Here is a 12,869-nt window from a genome sequence, read left to right as displayed (position 1 = left end):
TACTTTGAACTGTTCAAAGGTCTACCCGTTATACATGTATAAGGGCTGTAGGGGCAGCAGTGATGAAAGAGACATATGGCTGACAGTGCCTATTACGAGCGGTGTACAACCTTTATTAGTATAAGGCTGAATATTTTCAGATATGGGACGGTATATATACACGATCGTTAATTCTCTAAACCGAAAATAGATGTTATTCAAAATCCCCGGTTAGATTTTAAAATTCCAGGTTAGATTGTAGAATCGCTTATTTATAGCATCAGGGTGAACATTTTCAGATGTTTACGATTATTAGTTACGTGTATCTAAAGCGAAAGTACATGTACACAAAATAATTCAGGTTAGATTTTAGTACCGCTTTTTTTAAGCTGGAAATTTTCAGATAAGGGTATACGATCGGAAGTCAAAAACTGGGGTAAATATGACGGACTAGTACATGTACAGAGTAAAGAATTTCTGCTGAAAATTATTAATGAAACATGAGAAAATTGATTGGACAAATCTTATAATCACGGAATGTCTGACAATTGCCGTGTGTCTGAGGCCCTGTACGTGTGGTTATATAGAGACACCAACAAAGGTGACCGTCAGGAGGGAGGTGATGGACATGACGGAAATGATAAAGATACCTGAACAGATAGATGGTGGTATGAGAAAGATGGATAGTGGTAGTTATAGGGAAGGGTTTAGGTTTAAATCTTCAGACAGAGACATGATGTTCTGGAATACCAATCATAAAGTGATAACTGACTTATCACAGTCCAGTGTTAATGATCTATCAAAACATTCAATTATTCTCATGGAGGACACTGAAACACCACCGGGGTTTGTCAGACTACAACTTCTGACATCACCACGAGATAGGATCATTGAATCGTCAGTCGTTCCATATAATGACGGCATGTACATATCATGTGTGAGGTGGAGACAAATAATGCTTACTATGATTAATGCAAAGAAAATCTTGAACTATGCAAAAACCCATGGTCCTTGTGCAAACGGGTTCGTTGATGACGTAGAGAATGACATTGCTCTTTGTTTTCATTGTTCCAACTGGTCACGGTTAACCTGTTATTGGAAAAAACGATGTACCCTGCATAACTGGCCTCTAAACCATGTGTTTGGTGATATTCTTCGGAATGGTTGTCATTTTGTGCCTGTTGGAAATAAAAAAGCCGCTGATGAAAATGAACTTGATTGGAGATTATCGTTTTCTCAGGCAGAACAAAAACTAGTGTATTCCATGAATCATACGCAATTTCTGTGTTACGGACTTTTGAAAATTTTTCTCAAGGAAGTCATCAATCTCAACATAGAAGAACCATTCCTGTGTTCATATTTTGTAAAAACAACAATGTTCTGGCTGATACAAGTAGGACATATCACATGGTGTCCAAATAACTTATTTGATTGTTTCTGGAAGTGTTTTAAATATCTGTTACAATGCGTTCATCGTGGTGTGTTTCCAAACTTTTTTGTCCCACAGACCAACATGTTTGCCAGTAAATTGTCGACAGTTAAAGGTGCGCGCGCAAGCAGATGTCTGTTAGAGCAGCTTAACATGTATTGCGAAATGGGCGTGACCTGTTTGTTAAAAAGTCCGACGGTCAAAACAATGATTGAACCAGTTATATGTAACAGTTTTTTCAGAATAGGACCACTTCTTAGTCATATCGAAAGCGCTGCTGATACCGATTATTGTATCAGAAGGGAAATATTTGTGAAACGTTTTTTGCAACAAAACATATGGAATAATTATCTAATACTCAGGTTAATAACAGTTTTGATAAATCAATCATTTACAGAATATGAGACATTAACATTACAGCAATGCACGGCAGAAGTAACAACATTTATAAATCTCACTACTAGTAGTTCATCAAATAATACGAATAAGAACGTCTACCGATCAGACAGACTTACTTGTAACTTGTTGAAGCTGGCAGGTAGAGTGGGTGATGTGTCTTGCTTGTTGTATCTTGCTATGTATTACTATAGAACATGTAGATATAGTGAGGCGCTTCATGTTACAGCTCTAGTTAAATCAAGACTCACTCAGCCCTATATCATGTATAACACAGTAGACAGAGAAAGGTATAATGAATGTGTGGCTGGTTGGTCTCTGTCTAAACGTATGAAGAAAGCTTGGGTATGCGATGTACGTCTTCAAAATGAGGTCTATTACATTCAAGAACTGGTTTTAGAACAAAGAGCAGGTCAAGACAACGGTGGAAATACCTTGCATATTTCACCCTATGTAATGACCGACATGTTAAGCCTGTTAAGTAAATACAGGGACAGCTTCTGGAAAGTTTCACGGATGTAGTCCCATCGTTCCTCGTTGCTCATGTTCTGTATTGTGCAGGTGGGTTGCGCGCTCGGGAGGAAGGTAGTGGAGGAGCGCTCTTCCTTGAGTGTCGGTACCTATGCACATTGTGGAGCTGTGTGGAGTAATGGCTGCGTCTGTCTGTCCGTGTAGAACCTGTTGTTTGTATTATTGTTGTTGTTGTTTTCTGTCGTCAGTTTGTAGTAATCGTCACGTTTGTCCTCCTGTGCACGGCAGACCTGTTGAGCTGATTTGTGCACGCTGTAGTGGCCTAATTTCCTGACTGTCTTCAATCGAGCACGACCATGTCCGTTGACGTCATCATCTTCTGATACCCCGGATGTTGCGCTGTTCAAACACGGTCTCAGAAAGAAATAGCCGGTCCCAGCACCCACTCCCAGCGAGATCCACACCCACATGTTTCCAGACAACACAGCGAGAACGAGGCTGATGCGTAGCCCTGTCAGGACCACGTGACACGTGGACAGACCCAAATGCACCGGGACTTTGTGTTTCCTGTGAAAATAGAGTTAAAAGCCTGAAGACTTTAATCTAGATTTCTTAATGTTTAAATATTGTTTAATATCGATTACATGATTACATTCGTTTGATGAAAAGTTTAATTTAATAAAGCATCGTCGTCATTATCATCTTCACCATTATATCATCATCATCGTTATTTTTATAATCGTCGTCATCTTTTCAGAGGAAATGATTTTTTTATGGTTTGTACCTGCAGTGCAACTTAAGCTCTTGGACTTTGATGAACACGTGTAAGGCTTCACATAGGAAAGCTGCCGCCACGGTGTATAAAATGGCTCCAACCAAACCTGAATATAACAGGAAGAAAATTCCGTTGTTGTAACATATACTCCTCATAACTCTGATCATGTTAATATATACAATAAATGTTTGCTGTAAAAGCTGGTTTTACTATTGGTAAATTTGATCGTGATTTTAAATAATTCAATATTTAGATTGAAATATTACATTTTCATCAGAGAAACTTACCCGGTATATTTGAAGTGTTCCATTCTTCGATTATGAATGAAGTCTTGTTTCTAGAGAAGTCCATTTCGCAATTAATTCTGAAAAAAGCAGGACATATATAAATAAAAAGTATTAATCAACAGTGAAGTAATAAATACTTTTAAAAAAAGTATTTTCAGTAATTTAGGAACATAAAAACTCATCATGGATATTTGCTAAATGAAGAACAGAAACCTTTACCAAAATCCGCTTTGACTTTCCTTTGCTTATTCTGCACTTGAAGAATCTGAATAATTCATCAGGTGCGTGGAAATATATATCAATATAATCCATTTCGAGTAGACATTTAATTACTCAAATCATCAAATAGCAATGAATCTGTTAATTGGTGAGTATTTAATCAGGCGTGTTATAAAGGTGTATTATAATTAATTGGAACCCATTTACTGAGGATAATAATCCCCATGCTTAATTAACGAGGCTTTATTCTCAGCTATTGATCATGTCCTCGTTCTCAAAATGGCATCAAGAAATCTAGCGACCCGGAACGCTATATTTAATCACATTAAATTATGTGATTAATAATAATTATCATATTACAATTTTTTTAATGAAGTAATTTTATATCTTTCATTTTCAAAGATGATGACATACTTTATATTTTACACACAAATAAAATAGATCTGCAAAACCACTTTCTCCTAAAAAAGCTACCAATATTTTACAGAGAGATATTTGAAGCATTTAGTTATTCAAAAACCACTAAAGAGGCAAATGCTATGTCAACCCCTGAATTTTTACAACAGCATATTTGGGGCAATAAGTTGTTCATGTTTAAAAACAAAACACTTTATTTTCAAAACTGGTTTAATAAAGGTTTTAAATATGTCAAAGATATTGTTGACGAAAATGGGCTAAAACCACTGGAATTCTTTTCGAATATATTAGCCCAAAAGAACAATTTAATCTGTGAATATTTTATAATGAAAAACGTATTTCATAAATTTAAAAAACAGTTTGACCTAGGTCTGGCTAAACATACGACTGTTATTCACAGACCGCAGTTTCTATTTCATGGTAACATATATGAATCGATAGATGATAAAAAATGTAAATTTTACTATAAGATTTTTAGAGATCACAAATTTGAAAAGCCATACTATATCAAGAAAATACTTAAGGACCTTAATATTGAAGGATCAGAATGGATAAAAAACATTTATATAAACAAAGTCGTTAACATGTTTGACAAACAAATCGCAGATTTTAACTATAAACTATTAAACAACATACTTATAAGTAGAGAATATCTCAGTAAATGGAAAAACGATTCTAGTGCATGCTTGTATTGTAAGCACTCTAATGAAACAATTAAACATTTACTATATGATTGTACAAATGTCAAAAAAATATGGAATATTTTTAGCATTATCTTACATTTTGTGGTTTCATGGAAACATGTAATTGTTGGACTATATAAAGAAATCAATAACAAAGTTATCGTTTATAATAATGTTATATCGTTTGTAGCACTTAGAATTTATAAATACAAGATGTGGTGTAGAATAAATGATGATATTGAAAAACCAGAAGACATAATTTCGCACGTGAAAACGTCCACCAAAATATTTTACTTAGCCCTGAAAAAATCAAAATATAGTAATTTTAACATAGATATGCTTAGGCTTTTATTTGAGAAGCTGTAATGTTATTTTTGAACTATGATTAACAATGTATCACAAAACTGATATGGGCTTATGTTTAATATAAGTACATGTATACATCTTCTGGATGTCTAGTCTTCATGTATCTTCTTTTTCTTTTTTTCCTTATGCATGTATTTACTTTCCAATTATAAATTTATTTCATATTCCACGCTACTGGAGAGTTTCTGTCTCTCCAGTGGAGCTGCTATAGGGGAAAACGAGGACTCTGTAAGATGTGTGATGATATCCCCTGTGGCAGCAACCATATGTGCATGTATTTCATTATATGAACGTCTTTTTTTTTAATTCAAGGACGAAAATCATCCATCATATTATATTTGTTTAAATGAGATAGTCTTTTCGTTATATACGTATATTTTTATATTTTCTATAATATGTATTTCAAATATACTTAAAATGTCAAACATACATTATATATTTTTCTTTCTGTTCTATTGTTACTATTATAAATACTTAAATGTGTCATCCTGCGAGATGATTTAGAAAAACAACTATTTCTGTGTATTATTAATATTTTTCTTTATATGCTTGTATTAATGACATAACTCAAACTGAATATATACATATATAATATTGATATTAATTATAACTTATCGGATCCAGGGGGCCCCTGGCACCCCAGGTGACGATATACCTGAGGGTCTCTGCGGAGATGTTGCCTCGCTTGTAATGTAATTTATTGAATAAAATATATATATATAAAAAAAAAAAAAAAATCTTTCATTTTTTTTGTTCGTTGCATGCTTTACAAGCAGACAATCAGTACTATTATTTGCATACAATATAATTTCCATGCATATAAGCAAACCTATAAATAGACATCGTAATTTTCAACAATTGTATACATGTACAATTTTTTTATATATCTTTACATTTTTGGAGCTTTAAGTATCGTGTCATTGTACATTGCTGTATCTAAAAAAAACGGCGCTTGCGATGAAACACGCGCGTTGAATTTCTATGATATTGGTAAATAGTTATACATTTATTGCTACATGTAACTAATCTTATTAATTTAATCATTACATTTATTTACCATTAAGTCTTCAAGTTGGGTTCGTTATCTTATATATAAAATCTAAGTGTTTCTATATACTACCCGTACCGCAGTTTCCTGGCTGTTTTTTTTTAATACAAATAATAAATTCGATACAATATTCTCAACAAGTTTCCCCGTGATAAAACAACATGTACACAGGAACTTGTGACTGTATCTAACAAAATCGATTAATTAAACTAAAGAAAGTTTTCGCAAGACTATGCAGAAATGGGTGGCCATTTTCAATTTTAGTTTGGTTTCCAAAAAATGTCACTCTAATATTTTAATGTTTTTTTAAGGCACGGAAGATTGATTGACCTTAAGAAGTTTAAGTTAAGGAAGTTCGATGATAAACAAATAGGCCGTCAGAATATTAATTTTCAATTTCGACATTTAAGAGACAATGTCAGTAAGCATTGAGCTTCGCATGGAAAGTGAAAATTTTAAAAATCATTTAAAACCATACTAAGTCATCAAGGGAGAAGCAAATAACAAATTTTTAACAAATTTTGAGTGATATTCTTTTTTGCTTGGTTTCCATGACAACAAAACAAATGTTTTTGTTCCATGTTGTCTATTAGTGAACAAAATCCTTGAAAAATAGGGATCTAAATATACAAAATGGGCCACTTTAGAGTTAAAAATATACCTTTTCAATAGTTTACCTAAAAAGACAGTCATTTGTATGGTATAATTTGGATGGAATTATTATTCAATGAAATGACATCATAGTTGCTATGACAACCAGAAGAAGATATGTTTTACTAGATACAGTATTGTCATAAAACAAATACATTTTAAACCCTTTTTTTTAAAAAAAGCAACGACCTCTGCAAAAATAAATTATATCAGCATAATGACAGTTGTCAATATTATGTACGTAAGCAATAAATTTGGGTAGTTGGTTTTCCTAATTTTTTTGGCAGAATGATGAATATTTGCAATTTTCCACCATTTTTATTTCAGTTGGCCCTCTACATAGCCTATAAAAATTAAGTATTAGTAAAAGTAAATATAAACTAAACATTCAATATGACTTGATTGTTAAGTTTTTACTTTTTAATGCATTTTCTTTGTGCTTTAGGTCCATAGCAACGCAATTTTGTCCATAGCAACACCTTTTTGACACATCAAGTCATTAATTTATTTACGTTTATTTAACTGCATGTTTGTAGATTATTATTTTTTTTTTTGAAATATTATGAGAAGAACATTTCATTATCATAGTTTTCTTTTTATTCAATTAAATAATTTCCATAGCAACATAATTTTAACCATAGCAACACATTTTTTGACACAGAAATCAGACCTAGAATATGTTTTAATGACTGTACGTATCTATATTTGATATTTTAAAAACATCATTATTTAATTCTTTCCAATCACTTCCATTCTCTTTAGTTTTTCTAAATCATGTCCATAGCAACATTATGTTCTCCCTAGCAACACATTTTTGCCATACAAATCAGACTTGAGATAGGTTTTATAAGCCTTCACACACTTTATGTGTTACAATAATGAAATGTATTTTAAAACTCATAAAAACTTTACCAAAATAATAAAAAACACATTATGAAAAGGATTTGTATGGCAACACTTATCTGTGTGTTTGTATAGTATATATATATATATATATAGAGAGAGAGAGAGAGAGAGAGAGAGAGAGAGAAGGACACACTTTGACGGAGATACAAACTTTATAATTTTGATAAATTTAATCCGTTTTTTTAACAGAAAATTACCATTATACATAGCGGTAATTTTTCAATTGTTTGAATTTGTTTTCTTGTTAAGCAAAATTAACAGCAGAATATACTCTACCTTACTAATTTAATAGAAATGCAATTTTAACCATACAAATTTGTTTAAGGTTAAGTTTTGACTTGGTTACATAAAAAGTTATTTAAATATTTCTTGCTTCTAACAGAAGGACATCATACATGTATATAAAAATTGTTCATTGCCTAAATCTGTTTTTCCTAATTTTTTTTTTTTTACAAAATTATCACCCCCGTTTATGACATCTACAATGACTATAACCTCAAAAGTTCAAAGTGAAGAGTTTCAGTTGAAAATATACATGATGCGTTCACATAGCACACAAAAAATACATTTTACAAGCGGCCCATGGTTCTTATCGGTCACCTGAGTACCTGCAGTTTGGCTCTTTCAATGTATATTCATGTGCATTATAATTATAAGGCTATTATGAAATCATTTTTATTATTCCGGGATAGTTTAATCCAATAAACTTTCGAAATTCTAAAAAAAATTATTTAAAAAACGTCATAGCATAACATACAGTGACATAATTGAACATATCTTAAGAACAAAAAAATAATTGGGCAAAAATAACACCACCCTACCCTATACGTACATAATCATTAGAGCCCTGTCCTTACAAGAAAACTCCTGATCCAGGGGCCATGAAATTCATAACTTTGAAAGAGGCATTCTTCCTTATCATAACTATATACTTATTTCATCGGATTAATACCCAGGAGCATAGGAGAAGATTTTCAAAGAACTACTGCATTTAGAGCCCCACCCTAACACCAGAACACCTCACCCGGGGCCATGAACTTCCCAATTTTGGAAGAGGAATTCTTCCTCATCATAAATATATACCTGGTATGTACTTTAGTACATATATTAACTTTGGTTTAAATTGGTTCAGTGGTTTCAAAAAATGTTCAAAAATTTACAACCAATGTACAACGAATGATGACGGACAACTACAGATAGCAATAGGTCACCTGGGTGACTCAGGTGGCCTAAAAATAGTGAATCAGAAGTTCTAATAAAATGCTAAATTGGCCAAGCTTCTAAAATTGTCCAAATCATTTTCAGCTTCTATGTCCTTTTCTCCAACCATCTGATCACAACATGAATCCTCCTCCTTTTTAAGTCCAATCTGCAGAAATAACTGGAAACTTGATTTCCTGAAAGGAACTCATCAATTCTGAAAATGCGCTTTCCTTCTGCATTTCTCACTCTTCTCATCTCGGAGGCTACATCTTCTGGGTCAAGTTTATGACCACTGCTTTCTACAACCTCAAACTTTCAAGAAAGATTTTTGAGATTCAGTAAATCACTTAAACTCGCATTTTGACTTCAAAGCCCATCCTTTGTGAAGAACTTCAGCAGAACCAACTGGATATGTGTCTACTTCATTTTCCCCTTGTGTATTCTCCTTATCTGATTCCATCCTTTTTACAAGATGTTTTCTACAATTGGAACACACTCCTGTAAAAGTTGAAAAACTATTACAGTAAATGCTGGAGATATCATCTAACAAATTCAAACAAGAGGCCCAGAAGCCACATCACTATTAAATCTGAGCAACAATAGCTCATCAAATTAACTTCATGGTATCAGAACAAAATATCTAAAATAACAATTAAGAGTATACCTTGTTTAAAAAAATCTTTAAAATTTACTGCACATATTCCTATGTTAAACATCAAATCCCTTTTAAAAAGACTTTTCAAAAGTTTTTTTCTACTTATATTCCTTGGTTAAAACTGACCCAGTGGTTCTGGAGAGAAGTCAAAAATGCAAAAAGTTTACAGATGGATGGAAAGACAGACAGACATATGGATGTAATCAGAAAGTAATCAGAAAAGCTCACTTGAGCTTTCAGCTCAGGTGAGATAATAAAAAGCAAATCAATTATTTGATTACCTAAGTTTAATTTTGTGTAACTGTTTAAATTGAAGCGCCAACATGGCTGAAAGCGCTTGCAGTAAAGAATTTATTTAATTTGGACTGTTACATCAGTCATTACAAAAACTCAGTGGTCCGAAGACTGCGGCCAGAAATTTTTTTATTCCAGCCAGTGAAATTAAAAAATTGACAAGTATGATGGACTTGTAAATATTTTAAAAGCCAAATGTCTAAAACAATTTGTAATCAATTTTGAATGTTACACATATGGATATATGGGGGCAAGTAAATTTTTTTGCAGGCCAATATATTTTGACAGACTACTGCAGGCCCTAGGCTTTATTTATCAACAGAGAGAGAAAGACAGAGAGAGAGAGAGAGAGAGAGAGAGAGAGAGAGAGAAATAAAGATTCTGTGTTTTAATCTCAATGCCATAATAACCAAAATAATTGACAAACCTGAACCAATTCTAATAAGACAATCATAATACTTCTTCAGGAAGAATGACTGCTCTTTTCTTATGGTTCCTTTTGAATTGCTCTTGCTTTGATGATTACATGTCCATCCAAGGGAACACATCCTACTTGACCTCCATCCAACACCAAGAACATATCTAAATAAGATGTTAAAAATCATTTGTAAATGTGTTTATCATTACTGTACTTAACTAATTTTTTTTTACAAATGCCCACTGCATGGTCAAGTAATGATGCAATCAAAAGTTTTTACACATACTTTTGATACAATCAATCTGGCAGGCATATTTTTTTAAATTCTACATTCCCAGTTATGTCTACTAATGCTTAATTTTTGTTCCACTGACAGTTTTACAATTGTCACTCAATATAAAAAAGATATGGTCAAAATCTTAAAATTTACTTTGCAATTTCTTATTTCACATTTTTTGACTTAGTATGAATCTGTAGACTTAATGCTGGTAGATTAAGTTTCTTGTGTATGCCAAACTTTTTGATGATCTGAAAGAATCTACCTCTATCTGCATTGTAATAATTGACTGATTCACAGTAATTATGCACATATATATCTTGCAACATCAATATTAAAGAAGAGAAAGATAAGTGAGGAAAGACAGAGAGATGGTTACATAAGGAAATGCCCTTAGTTAAATTCACAAGTACAAGTAATTATGTACACTTCAGTCCATTTATACCTGTACTTATTTTTCCTGATTCAAAACATTAAAAACAAAACAAAGCAAACAACATATAAATTTGTCATTTGCAAGCTAGTGTCTGTCATTGTCAAACTGAAGGCACAGTTACTACAATTAAATTAGATGCTTTGAGATAGAGAGAAAATGATAGAGAGAAAATTCTAATTCACTATTAAGCAATGGAAATTTCTATGGGTCATTTTTTCTGTTAATTCAGAGATTTACAAGCAACTCTTTCAAAACTAATCACATGTTCTTATTGATAAAGGTGTTTAATTTAAATTCTGCAAGTCTTTGAATTTAATTGTCTGATATTCATAACCATATTATGAAACATAATACATTCGTAAGACATGTCACATACCTGTGTTTTGGACAGATGGTAAGTATTTCATCATCTTCACCGAAGAAACCTCCCCTTATTTTCAATAATTCTGATTCTGATTTTATACCCCTACAAATTGAAAACTGTCGGTGTGCATCTATGGAAAGATTACAACATGTCATAGGAATAATATGTCTTGGCCAGGTCTTTTTGTATATCCACAGGTATCATTCGGTGTGAAAAAGCTAAGCTACAGACAAACTGATTTCCATCTAAAAGAGAACAAGATATCTTATTAATATAAAAGCTTGTTAATGAACTGATATTGAGCATTCATGTATTTCCAAAACAAACATACATGTACTACATCATGTATGTTTGTTGAATCTAACTATGATAGTGTAATCTGATCATCATGGAGGCTTGATTTGGAATTAAAAATTGAAAATGAAAATTGTCCATAAGAGAATGTATAATAAACATTCTGTCTTTTTATATGTTTAGTGGGGGGGGGGGGGAGAGAGAGGGAGAGATAGGGGGTTATATATTTTTCATATAAATTTGCATTAATTTATGAATGCTTTACATTATTACTGGTAACTTATTTGAAATCCATCTAACATACTGACAAAAATACACATATTTTCAAAAGATGCTGTCATTTCTCTGCAACTTCAAGCGGATGACAATTAAAACAATTAAGATAAAGTTCATGAGTCATTCCAATTCTTTCTAAAAATCTGTGTAAAATTAGTAAAGAGTGTATTTTCATTTTAGAAATTAACAATTTAATTGAAATTATTCTAAACTCATCACATATGTTGACGGAACAACACTAACATTTACAAGTTGAATCAGATGTCATTCCTCTGCAATTTTAAACAAACATCAAGCAACCACAACTCCCTGTATAATCAATCAAAAAGTCAAATTTTTTATCCGTTTATGAAGCAATATAGATGTTTTACATTAAATATTTTTGGCACAGATCAGACATATTTATAAAATATCACCTACCATTACAAGTTGCTGTAAGTCCTCTGCAAATTCAAGCAGACTACAACCAACTGAGCAGACAACATGTTTGGTTTCCACTTCCTGTTAGTTTAATTGAACCTCCGCCGCAGAAGAGTTCCATAAAGGGGGGTAATATTACATATTCAAAATCAAAGTTTGGTTACTTTGCTTTTAATATTATTTCTTTTATACACATTGACTACCGTGTTTTACTGATAAATCTTATAAACCAATGTAAGAATTTTTTATCTAATATAGAATCAAAACAAATTCAGGTTGCTTTTTAGAGAAATTAATTTTTAAAAATACTTTAAATTTTACAATGAAAAATGTTAAAAAAGCAATTTGGGAAATAATACTTTGACATTCTGATTTCCAAATAAATGCAAAATTTAGTGTTATCAATTTTTTTCAAATTTAAAAAATTTTTTATGTTGATATGCTTTGTTATTTTTACAAATTTGATGATTTGTTGGTATTTTAGTGTTTTTGTCTATTTTTGGTTGTTGCCATGGAAACAATGACCATGTGGCCAAAAATACCACATTTCTAAAATACCGCTTACCTATATTAATCAACATAACAATATCAAGGAAAAATAATTT

General features: G+C 32.0%; 2 protein-coding genes and 1 long non-coding RNA gene across 3 annotated transcripts; 1 reads left to right on the top strand and 2 right to left on the bottom strand.

Moving 5' to 3' along the window:
- The first annotated feature begins 346 nt into the window (after nt 1-346).
- On the top strand, nt 347-2,326 carry LOC136272105 (uncharacterized). Its single transcript, XM_066073076.1, has one exon. The coding sequence runs from the start codon at nt 473-475 to the stop codon at nt 2,324-2,326; it is 1,854 nt and encodes a 617-aa protein (XP_065929148.1). The 5' UTR covers nt 347-472.
- Nucleotides 2,327-2,424: 98 nt separating this feature from the next.
- Nucleotides 2,425-3,434, bottom strand: LOC136272106 (uncharacterized). The gene is made up of 3 exons (XM_066073077.1): nt 3,338-3,434; nt 3,060-3,156; nt 2,425-2,842 (listed from the first exon to the last, which is right to left on the bottom strand). Exons 1-3 carry the CDS (start codon nt 3,399-3,401, stop codon nt 2,425-2,427), a joined length of 579 nt encoding a protein of 192 aa, XP_065929149.1. The 5' UTR covers nt 3,402-3,434.
- Nucleotides 3,435-6,480: 3,046 nt separating this feature from the next.
- Nucleotides 6,481-12,628, bottom strand: LOC117681884 (uncharacterized). Its single transcript, XR_010710012.1, has 5 exons — nt 12,265-12,628; nt 12,088-12,153; nt 11,287-11,519; nt 10,207-10,361; nt 6,481-9,328 (listed from the first exon to the last, which is right to left on the bottom strand). It is a non-coding gene; the product is annotated as an uncharacterized lncRNA (long non-coding RNA).
- Nucleotides 12,629-12,869: the final 241 nt, after the last annotated feature.

The sequence above is a fragment of the Magallana gigas genome, chromosome 10 (genome assembly GCF_963853765.1).
Source record: "Magallana gigas chromosome 10, xbMagGiga1.1, whole genome shotgun sequence".
Taxonomy (NCBI): domain Eukaryota; kingdom Metazoa; phylum Mollusca; class Bivalvia; order Ostreida; family Ostreidae; genus Magallana; species Magallana gigas.
This window is presented reverse-complemented; position numbering and strand designations above follow the sequence as displayed.